Consider the following 26893-nt stretch of genomic DNA (forward strand, 5'->3'; position numbering starts at 1 on the left):
TGGTGTTCGAAGGGCGATATCTAGTAGAGCATGTCAATTCCTCTCCTAAATTGCCTTTTCGTGCACATGTTGTTATCCATTACGATGTCTTTAAGTGCAAGCTTGTAAACACTGTTCTGTAATTATGCTTCGATAATTGCCTTGACATCATTGCTGGTCACATTTAGATGCTCTCGTTCAGACTTGGAGAATGATCAAATGGAGTATAAGGGTCACATCTTCTCAAGGCGGCCATTGAGCGGCGACACTCGGAAACCATGACCGTGTGAGCCACTACCGTAATCTTCCATTTGCCGAGCACCAATGTTGACAACTAAATTATTCTGGGTTAGCAAAAGTTTTGTACTGGGGGATATACTAAATTGTCGATACAAAAGTGTGTTTTTGAAGGTATTCAAGAGCTAAGGCATTAACAAAAAGGTTTACCACTGTCCTTACCACGACCTTAATTAGGTAAGTAAGTTCAATAAAGAACAACGCCAGGTATCACGACCTTCATAATGTTAGTTAGATCAATAGAGAACAGCGGTTTACCACTGTCGTTCCCACAACCTATATTGGGTTACTTGGATCAACAGAGAACAAAGCTCACCACTGTCGTTACCACGACCTTAAATAGGTTAGTTAGATCAAAAGAGAACAGCGGTTTTCCACTTTCCTTACCACGACCTTAATAAGGTTAGTGAGATCAATAGAGAACAACGGTTTACCACTGTTTTTACCACGACCTTAATTAGGTTAGTTAGATACCGTTACCACGATCTAAATTAGGTTATCTAGATCAATAGATGACAACGGTTTACCACGGTCTTTACCACGACCTTAATTAGTTTAGTTAGATCAATAGAGAACAACGCTCCCCACTGTCGTTACCACGATCTTAATTAGATTAGTAAGATCAATAGAGAACAACGGTTTACCACTGTCTTTACCATGACCTTAATTAGTTTGTTAGATCAATACAGAACAACGGTTTACCACTTTTATTCCCACGACCTATATTGGGTTATTAAGATCAATAGAGAACAGCGCCACTGTCTACCACGACCTCCATAAGGTTAGTTAGATCAATAGAGAACAACGCTCACCATTGTCGTTGCCACGACCTCAATAAGGTAAGTTATATCAATGGAGAGCCACGCCTCTGTCTACCACGACCTTGATAAGGTAAGTTGGATCAAAAGAGAATAACGGTTTACCACTGTCTTTACCATGACCTTAATTAGGTACGTTAAATCGATAGAGAACAACGGTTTACCACTGTCTTTACCACGGCCTTAAATAGATTAGTTAGATCAATAGAGAACCACAGTTAACCACTGTCTTTACTATGACCTTAATTAGGTACATTAAATCGATAGAGAACAACGGTTTACCACTGTCTTTACCACGACCTTAATTAGTTTGTTAGATCAATACAGAACAACGGTTTACCACTTTTATTCCCACGACCTATATTGGGTTATTAAGATCAATAGAGAACAACGCCACTGTCTACCACGACCTCCATAAGGTTAGTTAGATCAATAGAGAACAACGCTCACCATTGTCGTTGCCACGACCTTAATAAGGTAAGTTATATCAATGGAGAGCCACGCCTCTGTCTACCACGACCTTAATAAGGTAAATTGGATCAAAAGAGAATAACGGTTTACCACTGTCTTTACCATGACCTTAATTAGGTACGTTAAATCGATAGAGAACAACGGTTTACCACTGTCTTTACCACGGCCTTAAATAGGTTAGTTAGATCAATAGAGAACCACAGTTTACCACTGTCTTTACCATGACCTTAATTAAGTACATTAAATCGATAGAGAACAACAGTTCACCACTGTCTTTACCACGACCTTAATTAGGTACGTTAAATCGATAGAGAACAACAGTTTACCACTCCCCACTGTCTTTACCACGGCCTTAAATAGGTTAGTTAGATCAATAGAGAACAACGCTCCCCACTGTCTTCCACGACCTCAAATAGATTAGTTAGATCAATAGAGAACAACGCTCCCCACTGTCGTTACCACGATCTTAATTCGGTTAGCTAGAACAATAGAGAACAACGCTCCCCATTGTCGTTACCACGACCTTAATTAGGTTAGTTAGATCAAGAGAGAACAACGCTCCCCACTGTCTTCCACGACCTCAAATAGATTAGTTAGATCAATAGAGAACAACGTTCCCCACTGTCGTTATCACGATCTTAATTCGGTTAGCTAGAACAATAGAGAACAACGCTCCCCACTGTCGTTACCACGACCTTAATTAGGTTAGTTAGATCAATAGAGAACAACGTTCCCCACTGTCTTCCACGACCTCAAATAGATTAGTTAGATCAATAGAGAACAACGCTCCCCACTGTCGTTCCCACGATCTTAATTAGGTTAGCTAGATCAATAGAGACCAACGGTTTACCACTCTCTTTACCACGGCCTTAATGAGGTTAGTTAGATCAATAGAGAACAACGCTCCCCACTGTCTTCCACGACCTCAAATAAATTAGTTAGATCAATAGAGAACAACGTTCCCCACTGTCGTTACCACGATCTTAATTAGGTTAGCTAGATCAATAGAGACCAACGGTTTACCACTGTCTTTACCACGGCCTTAATGAGGTTAGTAAGATCAATAGAGAGCAACGCTCCCCACTGTCGTTACCACGACCTTGATTAAATTAGTTAGATCAATAGAGAACAACGGTTTACCTCCGTCCCTCCGTCGTTACCATGACCTCAATTAGGTTTGTTAGTTTAATAGAAAGCATTCCTTAGTCAAAAATTTTAAGGGTAATTTAGCTTTCCCTTCCTACACAGAATAACAAAAGGCAAACATGGAAAACATATTGAATACTGTTTCGAGTGTCAGAATGCGACAATTGAATAGCTACAGATTGAAAGCATGAGACTTGTTCACGACTTGCTGACACAACATGAGTTAACTGTGCTACCTATTTTATCAGTCTTAGAATGCATGCTGCTGAAGAACAAGGTGAATCCTCTTCTAAGTATCTTGATTTAGGTTTTCTCAGCTAGTTCCTATATTTGCATATGAAGGTCATTGTTAAAGTATTACACAGAAACCATTGGAATTAGATAATTATAATTAGAAGTCCAAGCTAGTAAAAACGTGTTTTAAAAGAGAGGTGTGTAGCTTCAGAACCTTTATATTTGCTTCTCATTGCTAAAATCAATACCATCTCTAGTAAGTTATTGATTGAATCATGTATTTGTTGTTTACAAAATGCGCAGACAGGCGACCCAAACCACTACGGCGGGGGCGTAAACTTAATTTCTTATTTTTGCGTGTACTTCCCTGATATATATCACTTTGATTATATAAGGGAGATATATAACATGAACCTATTTCAATCGCTACCGCCTCTCAATACACGACTCGAGAGACTTACATGGAAAGTGCCTTAAATCTTGTTTATGTTAACGCGCGACGTGTTGGCGAAGATCGCACATTTCCCGGCATTGAAAGCAGAGGCGATGACAAGGCTGCATAATGATTACAATCATCTGCAGATATCATTTCAACGATGTATTGATGAGAAACCAAGATAATTGAGTTCATCCTATGTCAACATAATATGGATGTGTTATTTCCTTTCCTGTGGTTATTGCTAGTTGAAACTAAATTAAATTCCCTTAGCACTCGAACATGGAATTGCTTTAATTATGATATTATATACAAACATTTTAAACATTTTCTGGTGATAGAGTAGCTAAATAACTGGCTTAAATTGGTTTAAGACGAAGAGCTAATGGCTATTTAGAGTACGCACTTAAATTAGTAAATATCAGTAAGAAATCAAATGAAACTATTACAGTATTTAATATTTGGCCGACGTCAGTTCTCGACTCTGTACACAAACACCGGTCAGCCGGGTTACAGTGGAATACATTGCCTTCTCTTTGGGTTTATAAAGGGCTATCCGCACCCTATACTGGCTGCATTATAGATATACCCCGTCCCTTCACCAAGTGTGACTTAAACACAAGTTAATCTTTACATATCTAATACTACTATAAAGAGTAATATTTAATTATAGAAATTCTCTCCCGCAAAATGATTATCGTTACTACCCCTGAGATTATCACGGCACGTCAGGGCGATTATGGAATAATTGCCTCGAGCATCCCATACGTCATTTATTTACACGAATATAACGAACTGGCTTATTTTTTTTTGTAAAACAGAGAGGTAATGACTGTGAATAGTAAACACTTTAGTTAGTAAATATCAGTAAGAAACCAAATGAAGCTTCACCATTGTATTTAATATTTGGGGGACGTTCTTACTATACTCCATACACATACACTGGTCAAGCTACAGCGAAATACATTTTCTTCTCCTTTTTAGTTTGTAAAGATCTGTCCATGCCCTATCATGGCTGCAAAACAAACGTCCACTTTTTAAAGCCAATTTTACATATTTGATAGATCTGCTACTATATAGAGTAACATTTTACTATAGAAATTCTCTCCCGCGAAAATGGTTATCGTTTCCACCCGTAAGATTATCACGGCACGTCAGGGCGATTATGGAATAATTGCCACGAGCATCCCTTACGTGATTGATTTTCACGAACGTAGAAATGGCCCAAGAAAAGGCAAAACCAAATATATTTAAGGGATTTATACGGAGATGCCGGATAGAGGAAAGTGAGATTAGTTTAACCATTTATGACACGCTCCGTGGTTCAGTAACGAATGTTACCGGGAACCGTTTTTTACGTTTACCGGAAATTTTCATCCGGTGAAGGCAGTGACAAGATATTGTTTTCTTGAAAAGGTATTTGTTTTACTTATTCTGCTGTAATGTTGATATTTCCAGCGAAATGACTAGGATCATTCAAGCACCGATTCTCATAAAACTGCTTCTATGCTTGATCGAACATAGCTGTGCTCGAATATTGAAATAAACGTCAAAATCATCTGATGTAAACAAGAAATATTTGACGTAGGGCATTCTTCCGAATTTGGCAATTAACAACCAAAGCCATGATCAACCATGTATTATTCTATAATTATGTAGAATCATTGTCGTATTTTGTAAGAAAACCGTATTATGACCTTTTCATTACCACCCGAAAGTATCGTATGACATATTTGTATGATAAATGTCGACTTATATCATTTGGAATTTCTCGGCCATATTTCCAATCTCTGAAATATTTCCATTTAACTACACTGCAGAAGATAGTAATTTCAATTTAGCAGTTTTGTTAAACTCAAAGCTTTAATATTGGAAATCTTCCTTAATTACGCAATGAGCCACGTCACTGGCAATCAATTTAATCTAAGATATACAATGTACACGTTAAAACTATAATTATCAATACTATAATTAAAAAAAATACGCACTACTTCTACTGATGTACCAACAACCATTCGAGATAGTTTTTGATGGAAAATGGCCGAGGAGTTCTTATAGAGTAATGCTAGGCGTGCATAACTAATGCTTTATACTTGCACTCGTCTTGCGCTTCCATACATGAAGGTTAATCCTTGAATCTTCAGATGAAGTTAACCTCTTCGGTTTACCTCGGATGGTACGAAAACGATTCTTGTGACTTTTTATCACGGTTAAATGTATGTGACTTTGTTGAAACAAATGACGTCATTGTCGCAACCGCTGTTCAACACCCGACTTTATTATACTTGTAGTTGCCTTGGAATCTGCATTTTTAATGCAATAACATAGTATAAAACAAAATGAAATAAATTCTTAATTCGGCGTGAAATTTCTTTTTTTAATGTATATATAAATAAACACTGACTATTAAAGCGTTCCGACTCATCTACGCCTATAACATTTGGTCAGTGTGAAAATACTGGTGGAGTTGTGCAATTCGGACTGTACTTAGCGAACATTGACAAAAATGTGTTCACACATCGATGAACCGTTATACAAAAGCATTCATTATGTATAGAAACAAAACTACATTCACTGCGGTAACCCTCTCTAGCTCAACATTGTTTTACTTTGTGATGGAGTAAGCGTTGCCAAGACGTCGTTAATTTTAATATGCAAACCATTTCCCCAACTATCTACTTTGCATACTGCGCATCTGGTAGTTTGTGGCGCATGAACCGGATATTAAACCGGTAACAAGCGTAACGTAATAGACACATATTTCATATTTTTCGCACAATATTTGTCGCGCTAGATAAAATATGCTTAAATTATTAAACGAAGAGGACATATTTGGCTTATGGAAAAGAATGCATTAAACTATTGTTGTAAACAGTACTCTGACATGTTCAAGAATCATTTATATTACGATAACGCAATCAACATAACAAAGAATGAAACGTTAAAATACGAATTGTCAGCTTTTAATCAAACGAATATACTTAGTATGTGTTGATATAATGTCGAGAATAAAAACACTGAAACAACTTGTAGCAATATCTTATTGATCTGACTTGATAGGTTATCGTCATTTCGAGGTTTTGGGCTTATAAAGAAATATTTAGAATAGAATACTAGAAATGCCTCAGCTGTAACAACATTAGTATAAATAACATAAGCTTAGTTAACATTCAGAAAGTAAAGAAAGCGACCGAATAACATCATGTTTGAAATATGTCCATTTGCTATCATATTGGTAACATGAAAAATTGGCAAGAGACGCAAATGGCAACGTGACACAACGTCATGGTCCAGTTTAGCAATCTAATGCCATGGTTACATTGCACTATATATCTACCAGGAAAGAATACTGGTGCAGTGTATTGTGTTCAAACTCTCAGCCTACGTCAACTATTATCTTGGGAATTTCAAAATAGATTAACTACTAAATATACATTTCATTTGAGCAATGGTTGAAGGCATCACTGTCAGTGCTACTGCAATAATTAAAGACAGTTACGGAGAATTCTGCGTGAATTCGAACAAATCAAACAATGCCAATCATGGTGATTATATCCTACCGACTAGCACCTATACATATATACGACGAAATGGAAGTTGTATGGTATTGATTTTACATAGAAAGTGCAATAAAACAACATCTGCCGCTCACTTAATTCTGTAGTTTTAGCTGCAAGAGCAAGAACTTTAAAGGAAAGAACAAAGCCTACTGCAATACGGCATGCACACTGCTCGTTTGTAGTATAATATAGATACCTTTGACTACTTAAAGAACCGGTACGAACTTAATCTTAAATCACCGCCCCCTGCACGCAATGCATTATTTGGTTAAACATGCAAAACCAACAAATCCGAAACTTATTTAAATGATCTCGCCTTCCAAAGACAGTCTGACAGACCAACTTCATTTAAACAGGTTTATCATCCTCTGGCTGCTATGCGTATCTATTGAAGTTTCTCTTAAAACTGATTGAAGTCTAGAAGTGTGGCAGTTAAATTCATTAGAGTGTGTCTGTTCTGGGTCAACCATTAGTTTCGAACATTTGAATTTATTATGATACGTCTGGTTGGGTCAATCTTTCGTTTAAAATGAGGGTTCGAGCATTTAAATTCATTATGATACGTCTGGTTGGGTCAATCTTTCGTTTAAGTTGAGGTTTCGAACATTCAAATTTATGACGATACGTCTGGTTGGGTCAATCTTTCGTTAAAAATAAGTACATGGCGTCTGCAGCCATCTGGGCATCAGACAACAGTACTGCTTTTGATAATTCTTAGCATACATGTATGCTTTCCGTAAACATGTCAAATGCCAAGGTGAACCACCGCCTCTATCTGTACTCGTAGTTGTCAGACAGTTGTATGTACCACCGCCTTTATCTGTACTCGTGGTTGTCAGACAGTTGTATGGACAGCCGCCTTTATCTGTACTCGTTGTTGTCAGACAGTTGTCTGTACCATCCCCTATATAATTGTGTACTCGTAGTTGTCGGACAGTCGTATGAACCACCGCCTTAATCTGTACTCGTAGTTGTCAGACAGTCGTATGAACCACCGCCTTAATCTGTACTCGTGGTTGTCAGACAGTTGTATGGACAACCGCCTTTATCTGTACTCGTAGTTGTCAGACAGTTGTTTGAAACAACGCCTTTATCTGTACTCGTTGTTGTCAGACAGTTGTCTGTACCAACCCCTATATAATTGTGTACTCGTAGTTGTCAGACAGTCGTATGGACCACCGCCTTAATCTGTTCTCGTAGTTGTCAGACAGTTGTATGAACAACTCCCTTTATATGTACTCGTAGTTGTCAGACAGTTGTATGAAACAACGCATTTATCTGTACTTGTAGTTGTCTGACAGTTGTATGGACAACCGCCTTTATCTGTACTCGTAGTTGTCAGACAGTTGTATGAATCACCGCCTTTATCTGTACTCGTAGTTGTCAGACAGTTGTACGTACTACCTCCTTCATATGCACTCTTAGTTGTCAGACAGTCGTATGAACCACTGCCTTTATCTCTACTCGTAGTTGTCAGACAGTAGCAAGGCTTTTAAAGTCAAATGATTTCAGAACAAACAATTCGTAAAAGTTTTAGAAAATTCGCATTGGTACACGTTGATTGTCCATCGAGGAAACATTCTAGCTATATATATTTATCTTCTAACCATTGAGCATTTAAATTGTTCGCTGCTCTCCTGGTTGAAAACAACTACATTTACTTACAAGATTCACCACATACTAAATGTTAATTAACAAAACTGCAATGCTTCGGGCAATCGTCCAAGGCTTGATCGATCCCCATCCACGCCTTTCAATACAACCTGCCTTTTGTACCATGGAGACATTTCCGGTGAAAGCAAATAGCGGCAATTACAAAAGCTGCATAATGTGTCAGTCACAGTCAACTCATTACATATGTTATGTTGTACTTGGTTACGCTTAATACTAGGATTTCATCTCATAGAAGACAGGAAATACATAGCCCAACTCATTCTTTTTATGATCAATTGTTCCACGATTTCCATACCATTACATATTAATGTCATAATGAACAGAGCATTTGAAGTGCCGTCATCTGTCTTATTGTGAACATGTTTCTCTGTCGAACTTATAGTATAAACTTCGTGTCAAGTATGATGTCATCATATGGCGTCTTCATTGTGGAAGCACCTCCTGTAGATCCAACATAGTTAGTCAAGATCTTAGTCGTACTAAGTCGTCAATTGAAATTATCTAAGTTTCATAGTTCCATTATTTTGCTACATATTTGAGTGAATTGAACTTCAGCCACTGTTGATAAATAACAAAAAAGTTGAGAAAATGAAAAAAAAAATCATGTGTTGCGATTTGTGAAGTTTTTACAGATTCAATGTTATTGTTGTTACGTCTAAAATTCTTAATTGAAACGGCCCCCAGGCGTGATGCGATCGTTAATTCAAAGATGCATTATATTTCCCCCAAATACGTACTTTACATAATGCTTATTGGCATTGTGTGTCTGAGTGGTCTCAATAATAAAGTAATAGACTCATACTTCATATTAATGCGTTCAATAGCTGGTGTTTTATGTTAAATGTTCCCTAGTGATTGAGCAAGACGTGCTTAAAGCTCTATGTATCGGAGACAATTTACTACAATAAAGTGTTCTTGTTAACCCAGTATCCGACGTCGTCTGACGTATACGATTTAATTCAAATACACGTGGGCTTGAGAGAATAATATACACTTAAGCTGTTTTACCAAAAGCTCTTTATGGCTGTGAGCTCTGGAATATATTCAAAACAGGATATCAAGAGACTGGAAACTGCGCATCATTTCTGCATGAAACACATGCAAGGGTTTCAATGGAACACCTTTACCAGATATGTGTTGATGACGCTTAATATGATATTCATACATTCAATTATAGACAATAAAAGCTTTTACTTTTTGTGTCAATTATGTAGACTACCTTGTCAATATTTATCAAAGACCATTTTCAATAACAGTCTTATACGATTTATGCACAATGATAAACAAAGATGGGGTTCATTCCGGATATTTACCGATTGCTAAAGGAATATGGCTTAGTTGAAGATTTATCGAACTATAATGATACTGGAAAGTTTCCATCAAAATACGCCTGAAAAAGATTATTGAATCGCAACGTTAAACGCATGAGCTACGATGGTAGAATTATCGAACACTAAGCCGTGGTAAATGTTATATCTTATGATAGCTGTTCGCCACTATGGGACATTACAAAAAGAAGACTGAAACTGCGTTCTGTTTGTAAATTAATCAGGAATGAATTAGGACTGTATATTTCTCGTCAACATGTTCAGATATGAAAATCCTGTCAATTGTTGACTGATAATATGAGAAAGAAAAATATGGTCAAATTTCTTTGCGATACGATATACGACCACTGTGGTCTCGAAACATTTAAGTCCAGTATGGCAATGACTTGTTCTGACAAATGTGCACATTTGTTTGCTAACATTACAGAAAATGATAACGGCTGTTTGGTTAATTGTCCAATAACGATCGCTGTACTTAAAATGTTGCGCAGAACATAAATGTAAATTATTAATAGCTGTTTGCTATAGCCTGTCTTTATTTTGTTTTAAACTCCCGTTGTGTTTAGAAAGTTATTTGTAGAATCTCTTGGTTAATTATATGATAATATACTGATTATTTCCTATTCTCGGTTTGTTAAACTTGCTGAATGATATTACATGTACGCAATAATGTTTATTTACTGTCTATAATGCTGTATATGCATGCATATACGTTCATCTACGGACTTCCGTTAGAGCCATCGCCTGTGAATGTGTTGATCTGAAACGCGATACTCGATGGGACAATAACGAAAACGCAACAGTACGGTGATGATATGGCGACAGTTCGATAACTAAAACGCGATAATATGACAGTGCGATTATGATTATGCGCTAAACTATCGATTTTTCACCATCGTATTGTCGCGTTTTCACCAGCGTATTATTGCGATATTGCTTGTTCGTTATCATCATCGTTCTGTCGCGTTTTCACGAGCGTACTGTTGCGTTATCATCTTGGAACTGTCGCGTTATTATCATCGTACATTCGCGTTATCATCATGGTACTGTCGCGGTATCATTATCGTACTGTCGTGTTCTGCCACCTTATCATCATCGTACGCCTAACTTATAGTAAAAATTGGAAATTAGCATGCTTACCAAATGTGATGATTATCATGACAATATAAACCTTTAATACATTGATTGATGGCTATCAAGTGTCTTGAGGAAGCTATAAGTCATATTTAAAGTGCGCTGTAGATGCAATACGTTCCAAAAACTTACAACGTGTATAACTATATTGTTAATATTTTATTCATGCTAATGAAGGGCGCTTTAATATTAATTTTGATCAAACAAGAACATGTACATGTAGTCTTATTTCATGCACCAGAGGCCACTGACAGTCCTGGACATTCACCGACAGCCCTGAACACACACTGTTACCGTAATAACAGCACGACCATAACCACTGACAGCCCTGGATATACACTGACAGCCCTGGACACACACTGCTACCGTAAAAACAGCACAACCATAACCACTGACAACCCTGGACATACACTGACAGCCCTGGACACACACTGCTACCGTAATAACAGCACAACCATAGGCCACTGGCTGTCCTGGACATACACTACAACCGTAATAACAGCACAAACATAGGCCACTGACAGCCCTGGACATACACTGACAGCCCTAGATATACACTGCAACCGTAATAACAGCACAAAAAGAGGTCACTTACAGCCTTGGACATACACTGCTACCGTAATAATAGCTCAGCCAGAGGCGACGGACAGCCCTGAACATACACTGCTACCGTAATAGCATCACAACTATAGGCCACCGGCTGTCCATGACATACACTGACAGCCCTGGACATACCCTGCTACCGAAATAACAGCATAACCATAGGCCATTGACAGCCCTGGACATACACTGCAACCGTAATAACAGCACAACCATAGGCCACTAGCTGTCCTGAACATACACTACAACCGTAATAACAGCACAAACATAGGCCACTGACAGACCTGGACATACTCTGACAGCCCTGGACATACACTGCTACCGTAATAACAGAACAACAAGAGGTCACTGACAGCCTTGGGCATACACTGCTACCGTAATAACAGCACAACCAGAGGCGACGGAAAGCCCTGGACATACACTGACAGCTTTGGACATACAGTGCAACCGTAAAAACAGCACAACAAGAGGTCACTGACAGCCTTGGACATACACTGTAACCGTAATAACAGCACAACCAGAGGCGATGGAAAGCCCTGGACATACACTGACAGCCTTGGACATACACTGCTACCGTAATAACAGCACGACAAGAGGTCACTTACAGCCTTGGACATACACTGCTACCGTAATAACAGCACAACAAGAGGTCACTGACAGCCTTGGACATACACTGTTACCGTAATAACAGCACAACCAGAGGCGACGGAAAGCCCTGGACATACACTGACAGCCTTGGACATACACTGCTACCGTAATAACAGCACAACTAGAGGCGACGGAAAGCCCTGGCATACACGGACAGCCTTGGACATACAGTAATAATAGCTAAACCAGAGACGACGGACATCCCTGGACATACACTGCTACCGTAATAGCAGCATAACTATAGGCCACAGGCTGTCCTGGACATACACTGACAGCCCTTGACATACACTGCAACCGTAGAAACAGCACAACCATAGGCCAATGACAGCGCTGGATATACGCTGCCATCGTAAATACAGCACAGCCATAGGCCACTAACAGCCCTGGACATACATTGTTACCGCAGAAACAGCACAACCATAGACCACTGACAGCCCTGGACATACATTGTTACCGCAGAAACAGCACAACCATAGACCACTGACAGCCCTGGACATACATTGTTACCGCAGAAACAGCACAACCATACGCCACTGACAGCCCTGGACATACATTGTTACCGCATAAACAGCACAACCATAGACCACTGACAGCCCTGGACATACATTGTTACCGCAGAAACAGCACAACCATAGGTCACTGACAGCCCTGGACATACATTGCTACCGTAGAACAGCCCAAGCATAGGCCACTGACATATACTGCCACCGTATTTACAGCGTAACGGACAGACTATGTTGGTAATTACCGATGGAGAATTGTTCACCAATGAGAGTTTGAACCGATCTTTAAAATGTATTTCATGATTAATGGATCTAGCACATATATATCCTACGAAATGGAATAAATCCATACAAAATATTATTAAGAAAGGGAAAACAACAGGTGTCGCCAATGGATAAATCCCGTGGTTTTCACTGCAAGAACATTGCATGAAAAAACGAATAACAATACAAAATAACATACAAATCACACGTGTGTTATAATACAATAAATGTTAAACATATTAAACAACCTCATAGCGTAAACAACATCCAGTAGCTTAACGAGCTTAAATATGAATTCTGACTCGTATTTAGTGCCAAGAAAAATAGATCGAATCAAATGCGAAAGATTAAATCAAATCGCATTCGGTAGAAACCGTGACATGCGGCCGGAAGTGGATACATACGCTTTGGACTTCCGTGTGTGCACGCCGCAGGCACTTCCGCTTCAGCTTGTCCAACGTTGACGCCAATTCCATGGCCGCAAGGGGGTCGGGTTTGTAGGGGTTGGAGATTCTCCCTAGGGCCAGAAATTCAGTTGAGGCACTAGGCGCTCACTACTTCAGGAAAGCTTATATCTAAGAAGCTTAAGACACTTATATTTAAAACCCCTTTCACAGTCTCTTACTTAATTGAAGTTTGTTTCAAAACATATATCAAAGCTTGAACTTTGAAATTTAAATTCATTAGAATGTGTCTGGTGTGGTAATTCTTCAGTTAAATGAGATTTCCAATTTAACACCATTGTGGTTCCTCTAAGTGGCAGACGTGCAAAACCAGAATTAGTGTCACGAACACAAATTGTCGCTGTCACGTGACACGCACGTAATCCATTAATTAGATTTAGAGTCTAAGGCAACAGACAATCCAACTTGAACATCAAGCTCTATGACCATAATGTGGATGAAATCCAGTAAATCCCTTCGAGAGGTGTACCGTCACTGTATCCTTAAACTTCAGAGTATACATAAACACTCAGGTTTGTGCAGCAGTAGCTCCACATATAATGATACGTTTACTTCACTTTCGTGTTGATGAAAACTAGGACCAATAATTCCATATAAAGACTGTTTTGATTAGACGTGTCTTAGCTGCCGCTCAGATTGTGGCCAGCTATTAGCGCGATGGTCGGTGTTGGAAGGGCGACATAAGTAGAACATGTCAATTCCTCTCCTAAATTGCATTTTCGTGCATCAGTTGTTATCCATTACGACATCTTTACGCCCCAGCTTGTAAACACTGCCCTGTAATATGCTCCGATAATTGCCTCGACATTATTACCGGCCATATTTCACAGGCGAGTATAGACCAGGAGAATTATCCAATGGACGCTGTATGTCTGTCAAGGCTACAGGCGTCCTTTACATGAAAACGCTCAGGAAACCAAGACCACTGCAGCCGCTACCATAATTTATCATTTACCGATGACCAGAGATGACACGTCCTGCTTGATCAGATGCAAATATCCAGATCCACCCATATTGTGAATTAATTTTCTAAAGATATGCGATCTCATACGTTGTCGTTGTTGATTCAATATAGGACTTCCAACGTTCGCACGACTTTGATTGTCTGATGAAAGTTTTATTTGTACAATCCTAACTTGTCGTGCGACTGGTCATTGGCAAACAAAAGTATTCTTGACAAATCCCCCAAGGTATTGCGACCAGTCGTGCTAGCAGTCTGCTATCCGCAGGAAAAACAATGACCGCGGGTAATCGCAGCCCGAATGCGACTTGGGAATAGACGAAAGATAACAAATGTTGCCATTTCTACCCTCCTAGCATATAGACCTCCTACTAATTCATAATGATATGACTCGGCGTCTATCTACATAGTGTTGTTTCTTCGTGTCGAAGTCTTAAATTCTAGCTATTCACTAATGTTGGATAGTGTGTGTATTAGAATTAGTGACCTATAATCTCATTGGCAATGTCCTTGAAAAGACAAAGGACAGAACACGCATTTAGTACACTTTAACTAACCAGAACTCGGAAAAATTTGCAATCTAGAAAAGAAAAGGCGTAAAAGAAATACTGAGTGCATCTAAATAAGCATTGAACTTTCCAAATGTCTCCCTTCTATTCGGACTAAACATTAGTCTGAATAACAAACTTTATCATGAACGAAATTTTAACAAAGTTCCAATGTTTGGGCAAATGGCCAGATCTAGATCGATCTCCATCCCCGATCACAATACAAATTCGACATACTTTACATCAAAATTGCTTTTAATTTCGTTCTTCTGGACGCCCACGACGTCTATGAAGATCACACGTTTCTCTGCATTGAAAACAGCGACAATAATGAATAGCATTACCGAGTTGTCGGTCACGGACGTCGTTGAGATACATCAGTCTTGTTGTGTAATACTAAACGTGAACACAACAGACAGAAGATATGCAGTGCATACGTTATTGGCAGACATCATTTCTTCAATTTCAATTTAAGTCGGACACAGTTATAACAGATTCAATCGTGTTTAAATAAATCTGTTTTTGATGTTTTCAATCTAGTAGTCGCTAGTTTTATCCCTAGAGACGAATAACTTTTAACATTTAAATCTAGAAAGCCTTTGATAGAAGCTATGAAATATTTAAAAAAAAACCGTAAATTTATATCCCCAACTCGATGAACAAAACAACCAAGACCATATAAGCGAAACTCCGCAAAATGTAATATATTTAAAAAAGAGTATTTACATTGATATTGATATGAATTGGGTGAAAGGTATTGGGTGTTAAGTTGTCAAGTTATTGTTTCATAGAGTTTAGAGTTTATTTCAGAATATAATAAGCAATACACCCATGCGTACACACTCAATAAAATACGTTAATGTTTATAACATAGTCAATGGTCACTCAATCTTCCAATCATACAGTTAAAAAATGGTTTAGCAATCACAGTTCCATAGAACAACATAAACACAGCGAAAGGAATAACCAAATATTATCTGTAGTAACTATAGTAGGCATTTCTCAACTCGAAAGCTTTGAATACAAACATAGATAATTTTCTATTTGCATTAGTATTTTGAGAGGTGAATAGTTTTATAAATTTAAGCATTTTAGGTCTTGCATAATAATATTTATCTATGTAAGCTTTTCTTATATCAGTATACAATTTACATTCAAGAACAAAATGATATTCATCTTCTAGTAAATCACATAAATGACATTTTCTTTCCGAATAAGGCATAGCAGCTGGTTTATGCCATCTACCAGCCTCTACCTGTAATCTGTGTGCAGACATCCTTAATCTTGACAATGCAATTCTATACTTATCAATGTTAACATCCTTTAAATACATTGTTATGTTGAAATCTGCAAAAAGTACATAGGTTCTAGCTCTGGTAGACTCTGTTAATTCTGAGCTCCAACTTTGTACAAAAATATCAGTAACTTTTTGCTTTAAAACATTCAGAAATAAAGATATATCCCCAACTCATTGGTTTAACCATACATCATCGAATCCTAGCCTCTGTAATAATTCTCTTAACATATACATCCATGATCTATTATTTGGATTTCTATCTACTTCTAAATACATTTTATCATATACAATTGTGACATATTTTACGGTTTGCATATTTTCTATTTTAAGCCAATAACTAATCACATTTACAGAACGTTTACTAAACAACTCATATATGCTATAGCTAATAAATACGTTATGATGACTACTATCTGCAATTGGAGTAAGAATTTCCTTGACTAGTGACGATGTTTGCTCTGACCATATCCATGAGTATATTCTGAACAAATTAAATTCGGAAACATAGAAAAAGAAGCCAGAAATGGATGTATCACGTGACAAAACCATAAGACTTGAACAGCCAGACTGCGTTAAAACTGATATTCAAGGAAATGGAAGTGCCACTAATATGATCGAGAGTTCAACAGTGTGAAATGTTTGGCGTGACTGCGCAAATTTCATTCAAGGGCCATAACTCAAGTTCTATCGACGTAGACGAAACTTGCCCTTACAACATTGCACTATAAAAGTACACGCTGCAAATAAATGTGCATCCATATTTGTGTGTCCTGGGCAGGAGACCTATAACGTAGTAAACCGTAGACGTGTGTATAAGTTCCAATACTGTATGTGTTTAAGTTACATAACAAGATAAATGTTTAATATTATAATAATATACTTATAATAATACTTATAACAAGTTTAAGAGCAGTATCCGGCGGAACGAGTAACAGGCAATTGTCACATTATTTTCTTCTTCACTTCTTTCATTGTAACTGTTATTTTGTAATATGTGTGATTTTTCCTAGAGTGCTCAAGAAAAATAAAACATTCATTTAAAATTGGTGACCTCTGATTAAAAAAATACAAAAACTGTCATAAAATCCGCAAATTCTCGCCTGGTCATAGTCAAGTGATGTTGAATGCGCATGCGTAATGACCAATTTACATATTTATATATAGGTCATTTTGTGCAACAACATACATAATTTCAATTACCAAGCGAGACAACTCGTACAAACTCAAGCTCGGTCTGGTGAGGTTCTTCTTATTTTAGAAACATTCTGAATAAACTCGGAAATATACGGACTATGACGGATTTATCACATTACAAAATAGCAAGCGGACTACATTTTTCACAACCTCTCAATCGTAATAAAATTCTCAGCCATCTTCGGCTTTTGACTGGTGCTTTTCGTTATCAGCGATACATTTCATATCACTTAAATTTAAATTAGTCAGTTAATTTCGTGATTCGGCTCTTATAATATAGTAAAAAATACATGAAATATTATTCACAATCTGCTCGTGTATTCTACCATGATTATTATTTATTTGCACAACGTGTATATATTTATATATTTCGTTTCACAAAATGTAAATATTTCTGGCATTTCGAACGCGTATGAACGGCGACAAGCCAACATAAAACACTTTTGTGTATAACTTTTTTTAAATTTTTCGTTTTTACCATTAGGCTTATTCATATTATATGCCGTTTAGCGAATTTTTACACGCATCAACAGGGTAAATTTCAAGTTTAAATGAGAATTGATATTTTCATTGAGACATCCTTTTCCTTATATTCATAAAATGTATCTATAGTCATTTTCCCATTGAAGATTGCAATATAATATAGTTTGCATCAACCTATGATGTGCACCTTTAAGCCTTGTTTTATATATTAAAGGGGAATAAATGAGTAACTGACCCGTAAAAGACGTATCTTCAGTTACACGTGTAAGATTCAATTATCTATGCCTGTTTGTTTATAACAAAATCTTCGGAAGGACAAATGCAAGTGTATTGCATTTGTTAAAGGGAATAATCAATGTACATCAATAATCAGACCAAGACGAAACTTGAGTGTGTAACACCGTACAAAGGCAAACAGACTTCATGAAAGTTTTTTTAATTCCTGACGGACAAGCGGCCGGCACCCTCTCCCCGAGACCATGTGGCTGGGGGTACTTAAGAACCATTGATCGGAGAGCCAGGGCGTTCTAGCCAACATCTTGTCGATTGAATTATTCCGAAATCGTGCGTTTGTAATAAACATGCGCACTGGTGTAAATATTTAAGATGCACTCTTATTCCCACATAAGATTTACCACAATTAGTACTATTGTTTTAATATTCCAAAAAAAATAATTAATAAAACAATGGTTCTTATGAAGGATACCGAGTTTAATTTGAAAGAAATGTGCATAAAACACGGTATTTCTTCTGCCTTATGAGACTATAGTAGATCACAGTAAATCTTTTAGCATTCACCAATCATTTTATATTTTCACGTTTTCAGCTTTAAATATACGGCTACAATCTTGTTATCAGTTATCAATATTTTCCATGCAAATGCACTATTTAGTAAGTAGTTAAAGGTTTATCGCTCAAAATGTATGTTTGTTATAATTGTGTAAGTATCGATTTTTAATAAGAGTGTCACTTTAATGTGAACAACACAATACGTAGTTTATTCACTATTTGGCGTGATACTAGCTCCATCATTTCTACATGCCAAAATGAAATACGTAATTATATAATCATAGTACCGTCGTTTTCTAAGTTTGCAGGGAAAAACAGTTTATATAATAGTTAGATGACATAAAGTAAATTCTTAATGATAAAGAACGGGCGGACTAAGCGAAGCATAGATTCTTAATCATTAAGATTTTATTTCCTGTCATCTAACTGACTTAGAATACAACCGCATTGGCAGATTGTTAAAACGCAAAATCTGACACAGGGAGTGTGTGGTCGGATGAGTTGCAGCAGGTGGACCGGCGAAAGTTGCCATTCTTAATAATTTAGCCTAGTACATAATTGCCTTTCTGCAATCTTCATTGGATTTCTTATCTGGCATTGTGTGCCTCATAAAACGGAAAATATAGCTCTATGGACATGTACTTCCTGTTATGCACCAGTCAATTGTAACCAAGGCCCCCCAGGTCCGGGGAAAGGCGGGGACTTTGACTTTCGGTCCAGCCAAGCCCGGGTAAAATACCCACCCTGCGGAGACGAACTGCTGGTAAAATCCCCGCCAAATGCCCCCGCACCCCAGGGATCCTAGGTAAAGCCCATTCCCCGCAATTTTGGGCGAAAAGATAAAACCACCGCATTCACCCGGCACTGCGGGGCCATCTTGAAGGTAAAAACACGGCCCATTTCCCCTGCTATCCCCGGTATAACCCCGGACCTGAGGGGCCGTGGTTACAATTGACTGGTGCATTAATAATCAGTATATTGTCAATTTGAGGTTTGTACAATCATAGAGAGTGTTTTGTTTTCATCTAAACATTAATTGCCAAAAAAAACCTTAAAATAGAATTTTTTCACTCTCCACAACTGAAATATTTACAGAAACTATGATGTACATCCCCAAACCATTTGGCAAGTAGGTTGGATTTTATTAACGTCGGATTCTATACGTCAAAATGACCCTTTTGTGCCAATTCAGTGCAAATAAAGGTTTTATGCACTATATATAAACATTGTAAAACATGAATATACCTTTCGCTTAATCAATAAAGTTTAGAAACAATGAGAAATGATTACCGGCGTGATGTAGCTGACGGCCCGGTGACCGACGCGACGGGTGCGGATCCCGTGCAGCCCACCAGCCTCCCGGAAAAAGAGCCGGGCCAAACACAAACCCATTCGTTACACTTTACTCCTTGTGACCATCACTTTCGGTAAAATTCCCTAAAACACAACTGTCTTCGCTCACTTGACAAAATAACTGGCTACAACGTATACAGATGCAGGAAAACATGTTCTATAGACACGTCGGATTGCCGTTTATCTTCACAACAAGAAACACCGCGTTTTATTACCTTTAGACACCAGGGGGAATTGCTTGCATCTTATATCATATATCAATACATAAACATATCAGGCGTTACGTTATCCGCGAATTTCGCATATTCGTCTGACGTTGCGATTACTTGAAAGGACATTTTTTGCTTAAGCAACACTAGATTTTGTCTTCAAAATCCTTCTTATATAAGATCACAACATAATCATTTTATTTTTCGAGCTAATTGTATGATGTTACAATCGTAAACTTCTACTTTTTATTTGTTGCTATATAGCGATTGAATATTACCCGCAACAGCTGTCCCGATGGACGGAATCCCGGCCACACCGAACTGGGGGATACTATTGGAAATAACCCATTGCACGAATTAACTACTAGAAGAATGAGTTATTTTCCTTGGTGCTGTTGAAGGCGCGCAGTATGTAAGGCAGTTTCCGAACAAATAACTTTTCTTAACGATTTCTGTTCGATTACTTCGGACGGTCACTCTTCAATACCGCTGACGTAATGTGGCATGTGTCGCCTATGCACCAGTCAATTGTAACCGACCCCCACCTCCCCAGTCCGGGGAATAGCGGGGACTTTGACTTTCGGTCCAGCCAAGCCCGGGCAAAATCTCCGACCTGCGGGGACGAACTTCAGGTAAAATCCCCGCCAAATGCCCCCACACCTCAGTTACCCTAGGTAAGGACCATTCCCCGCTATTTTTTTGCGCCAAGACAAAACCACCGCATTCACCCGGCACTGCGAGGCCACCTGTAAGGTAAAAATACGACCCATTTCCCCGGCTATGCCCGGTATACCCCCGGACCTGGGGTGCCGTGGTTACAATTGACTGGTGCATTATCCGGTTACGAGTTTTTTTTTTATCTAAATAATGAATTACGTAGATTATACGTCCCTTAATTTATGGGTAAACTTTAATGAAAAAAGCTTCCACCTGTATACCATTAATAACCTATATGGTATGGTTACTCTGACCTTTGGGGAACTCACGAGACGGACACGTGCTCACCTGGGAAACGGAGGAAACGGATACGAGCGAGGGTGGCTTGCAGTCGCCGATGGCATCATAGCCGCAGTTGCCGATGCACATCTGGTGACGCCGGCGTCGCAGATGGCGGCAAAGGAGGAGGGACGTGATGAGGATCCCGACAGTAACCACAGCGCATATGACGGCAGGTACCGCCGGGTGGAGCATCCTGGCTGCGCACCGCCCCCGTCTGCAACCAAACAAGATCACATGCATTAGGAGTCACGTGAACAATTTTTAAGATTATCAATATTTCTGTATATCACAAATAAAAAAAAACAAAAACGTTCAACAATGGTACTAATTTCGTCTCATTTTGTTCTCTAGGCGTTGTTTTAAGAACACACTTATTCAGAGTGGGCACAGTAACAGGATTGAAAATACCCATTACTCCATGTGACGTACCTGAAGCCAAAGGAAAATTAAATATTACTCTTTCGTCCTTTAAACGCACCATTTCTTTTACATAATAAAACAAAAACGACCAAAAATAGTGATAATGATAACATTAATTAAGATAGCAGTCAGATATTAAGCCTATTAGTTTCAGAGAGTGTACATCCTTCATTTGTCTTCATAAGCTGGACAGAGCTCCGGAGTCTGCACATGGTAGTGTTGATACCGAGATCTTAAAATAAAACCAGACAATGCGGCGAAACCCGTTTCAATACAAATATGCCGTCAAGATATTTGGGCATAGCAAACTGATACACGAATACCAAAATAATCTTAACAAAAATATCATCGCACTATCCTAATCTGTATGACAATATAAGAAGACAATATTTGTTTAATTGGTACTCTGCTGGTATAGAATTAAATGACTTTTATAGCCTTATGAAAACAACTAATTATGAGACTCTAAGTAAGTTGTCTTTCTATGTATATCATCTTCCTTTAGAAATTAAAAATTAAAAGGATATACTCATGTTTGGATATATGCTTAAATTCCTTTTCTTGACACAACTCGTATATTATTTGTTTTATTATGTATGTCACGTATTTTGGGCCGGTCGCCTTTGATTACTTAATAAATTTCTTGACTTGACTTGACTTGACCTAATCCCGTCAATCCCCATTTTGCACAAACGTGATACACAGTATATAACTCCGAATTTCAAAAAATATTTGCCGAGCTTATTTCTCAGTATAATCATAACCTAAATCAACAATTTCAGAGGCAAATGTAAGGAAATTAAACATCGAGCAGAAAGGATTGGGACGTGACAAGATACAATAGTCTATTAAAACCTGATCTACTCCGCCTACAATATTCGTTCCCTTGAAATGTACAATGCCAATCCCAGTCCTCGTAAAATATATACGAAGTTTAACATACAGAAAAATGCTTATTAATTAAAAATAAAATTAGAAAATTCAGATAAAGGCATTAGACGTTTCTCAAATTTCTCGGCATTGTACAAGTGGTTTGATTTCAAGTCAGCGAATGCTCTATGTGTTGTCTATGTGTGGTTAATTACAATGGGGAAAACAAAGCATCTCCGGTTCCTATTTCAATTTCGTGTCTCCAGTTTCAGCCATATATTATACGGTAGCTATGGACGGATGCCATCATCGAGATCAATGAGATTTGCGTCGGCTCGAGATTATGCCAAAGTATGGTGCAATATATAGCTGGGCAGCTTAAGGTCGTATTTCCGTGTATGGTTCCGGCCTTTAACGACCAACCCGCACAAAAGACAACACAGTTGGCCGTAATGGCCATTCAGGGCCGGGAGGAACTAATGAGGTTATATGAGTGTTTGGTTCTATATCAAATAAACTTCATGTTTTCCACAATGCTGATAGTTTTTTACATACCCCGAGGACAAAGTCCCGTAACAAATCGGCAATGGTACTTATGGGATAACTTTAATGTAATAAGGGTAATAACAGTTTGCGAACAATCCGTCGACTTTTTTTTCCAAAATACTGCCAGCATGAGATAAGATCTCAGCGAGATACTATCACGGTGTGTTCGTCATCAGCTATTGTTTATCACAAGTGGCGTCCCATACATAGATTGGAGGTCATCCTTCAGAGCTTTCCTTAAAGTAGATCTCTAGTATCAGTTCATCATTTAAATATGTTTGGCAGAAAATCGATGGCCCAATTTCAAAATGATTTCAGATGACATGTGAGCAATGTTTACTGGTCATCATTTGACCACTCCGATAAATGTATAAATCATTCCAAGTTACCGGTTCCATGATGTTTGACTATTTAGAAGTGTTTCACCTCTTTAGTGGTATTTAAGAGTATCTTAACAAGGTCAAGAGATCCCTTCAGAGAAATGTATGCTCAACCCCGAAGAGGCCGACTGGTCCTTACTTATAATATATTTAAAATCCACACGGAGCCCGGGCTTTGCTAAACAAGAACATGAATGTACTTCTGTCTATAACGGAATGTTATACTATGAACGCACACCCGCCGCCTACAACGGACCGTTACACAAGAATCGGAAGTCGGTGAATCTGTATACAATAAATTCAAAGCAAAAACATATATACCTGTAGCATGGAATCTGGCTATTTCCATTTCATGAAAGTGCCTATTACCGTCTTCAGTGTTTGCTGTTATTGTGGTGATCATTTTTACATTCAACAATTTTGTTTGAGAGAAATACAAATCAATTACTAATAAATTATTCATCTCTAATTTTAAATGGATTATATTTGCATCTTTAAAAAGCAGGCAACAACACATGATGATAACATCTTTCTATCGAATCATGTTTGTTTATATTGCTATTAAGCTTTAGCAATTGAAAACTGACAATTATTGTGTAGATATTTGGGTAGATAGTACCGGTTTAAACAATATTTATTTCGAAACAATATTTACAATTATTACAGTTCAACAAATGTTGAGCATACTCAAGTTCAACAACAACTAAATATGTTATGCATTGAATGAAAACATGTAAATTTTGCACAAAATAATAGTGAAGACAGAATTGAGAAGAGAGCCTTGAAGTTAATGCTATGTCACGATTCTGAACGACGAAGAAAGTTTTACGTATGGTAATGACCGTTTTGCACATCAATGAGTCACCTTCCCCAAAGGATTTCAATCAACACAATCTCACTGTAAAAGCTCATTGGTACATCTGAACCAAAACACAAACAAGTGATATACCCAGAAAAGTAATATGTTATGACCTTGAACATATAGCGTTTGTAAAGGTCAATCTTTTATTATTCTGATCATGCAATGTTTCACAAAATTGTTCTCGGCACTGTTCTAATGTGTTGCTTGATTTGATATCTGCAAATACTCTATGTGTGGGCTATATCTGGATTTGAAAGGAATCGGATGATGAATAAAGGCAGTCAATGCCTCTCGTTTTAAGTAATAGTACGGTCAGCTTTGGACCAATGTTGATTGCACCAAAACATAACTTGCCAAGCCCGTGTACAACATATTGTTATATATGGCTATTAAAGTAGCTGTTGACCGTGCTTAGGGTAAGGTTAAGATGCAGTCATTCAGATTAACGAGAAAGAAATGATAAAAATCGAGTACATGGTCCTTTAGGTTCAAGCTTCAGAAAACGTTTGCAAATCAAGATTATGATTTTTCTTATAAACGTTGAGTTAAGTTTAATTGCAAATATAACTTTATTTAATTATATACAACGTATTTTAATATCGTACTTTTACTCCTTGTTATTTCACTGATAAAACACCATATTTCATCGAAAAACATGAAGTAAAATGTTGTTTTTTTAATAACGTCGTCTGAAGTAAGTTCGACGTGAGCCAATTGATTCGCCCGTTGTCACCAAGATGTATTGGTTAGACAACTACTTTTCATTTTAGTAATTCAGCATATGGATAATTCATCTTCGAAGAGCGGTACATAGTATGGTATGCCGTCAGAGGCCGAATACACAAGGCATCTATGATCACGTGTGTATCTTGGAGCAGTACATTACTACTGTTGAAACTCTCAATCGCTCTAAGAATTCTTGATGAAACGCCCCCCCCCCCCCCGAAACATGATTACCATGGTAACGGTTCCAAATGTATGTCTTTAAACTTGGCGGAAACCGAAAGTCTGGTTTCATTTTTATTTTATTTAGTTTTATTATTAACAGGGGGGAAGAAATGGGCTGGGAACCGGTATAATCACCCGGCATCTTAAGGATCTATACCCGGGTACCGTTTCTGCAACACCGAAAATATATTATTTTTGTCAAGTCTGTGTGTTTTCATACGTAATAACCACGACTGTTGTTGTTGTTGAAGTATACATACATTTTGGTCAATCAGTCAGTTTTGAACTATTATTACAGGTTGTTTCTTTTGGAACAGGCATAATGTAAAAACATGCACCCAACAGGAACAACAGCATCACTGGTTTCCCCGATAAACTTTGAAATCTTCTTAAAAACGGATAACCCGATTTTATCCTCTTAAATGATCCTCAACCAAGATTTAAAAGCCGTTGCCGTCTGTAAAAGAACAAGCTACTCCATGATTGAATTAAGGAACTCATCAACTTAGAACATTTTAAATGTATCAGGAAAGATTACTCATGGGAGTTTGTTCTCGCTCCCTTCCTTTTAACGTATGCTACTGTTCAGTTTTTAGAGTTCTATTAAATCTAACTTTCAAAATTGAAAAATTAACATTTTTAGTCGCTGTATTAAAATAACCGAGCCTTTGACTCGATTTTCAGCGGTTTACTTTGATTACTCTCTGCTATGACACCTGACTGCTTTTCATATATGGCTGCATTGTATAAAGAAACATTTACGAAGTATGTGCGCTATGTAACACCACTAATTTCCAAGCAAAATATAATTCGTCTACAAACTTGGCTTGTCGAGCGGAACTTATTTAACGTAGTCATGTTCAGAAAAAGAACTTAATTATAACCGTACTGCCCAAATCCCAGATAATCAATTTTGATGTAAATTAATGATTATCTTTGTTGAATAATGCCCAACAATTTGACCCCATATATAAAGCTTTCGATATAAATTAAACATCATCAGTCGTCTTGTCTAAACACAGGAAATATAGAAATATAATTAATCAAACTCTAAAGATTCTCTTCCTAGTCTTTGAACTTGTTTACCGTGGACATTTGTGGGTTTACTGTTTTTGTGTCAATTTTAATGTAAAAAAAATGTTGTCAACAGTTTATCGTCTTGCTAGTTGGCACATTTGAATTGTTTCTATCAAACATTGAACATGGATCTGAAAATTGTCTTATTGTCTGAAACGTATGTGAAACATTGCCTTACATTAACAAACGGTCCACTAGCACGACTAATGCAATCATTTTCCTACTTAGTTTTAGTTCTTATTTTTTACTTTAGTTATTATATAGAACTCGGCAAGAGATATAGGACCACCATCAAACAAAACTTTGTTTAAATTGTAGAAATTCATAGACTGAAAGACCGCTGTAAAGCTAAAATTTTAAATATATATTAAATTATTATTTCTCTAATTTTTCAGGCCCAT

The 26893-nt window shown here is 37.7% G+C and overlaps 1 protein-coding gene across 3 annotated transcripts in view; it reads right to left on the bottom strand.

Moving 5' to 3' along the window:
* The window catches only part of LOC128236736 (synaptotagmin-6-like), a 61274-nt gene that overhangs the window by 18478 nt on the left and 15903 nt on the right, over positions 1 to 26893 (bottom strand). The window contains exon 2 of one of the 3 annotated variants that reach the window (XM_052951816.1): positions 21396 to 21603. In XM_052951816.1, coding sequence (XP_052807776.1) covers positions 21396 to 21581 — 186 coding nt within the window. In that variant the 5' untranslated portion in view covers positions 21582 to 21603. Of the gene's footprint in view, positions 1 to 13496; positions 14339 to 20118; positions 20235 to 21395; positions 21604 to 26893 lie in introns of those variants that run through there. The other 2 variants (XM_052951817.1, XM_052951818.1) reach the window with 2 other exon arrangements.

This window comes from Mya arenaria, chromosome 6 (assembly GCF_026914265.1).
Source record: "Mya arenaria isolate MELC-2E11 chromosome 6, ASM2691426v1".
Taxonomy (NCBI): Eukaryota; Metazoa; Mollusca; class Bivalvia; order Myida; family Myidae; genus Mya; species Mya arenaria.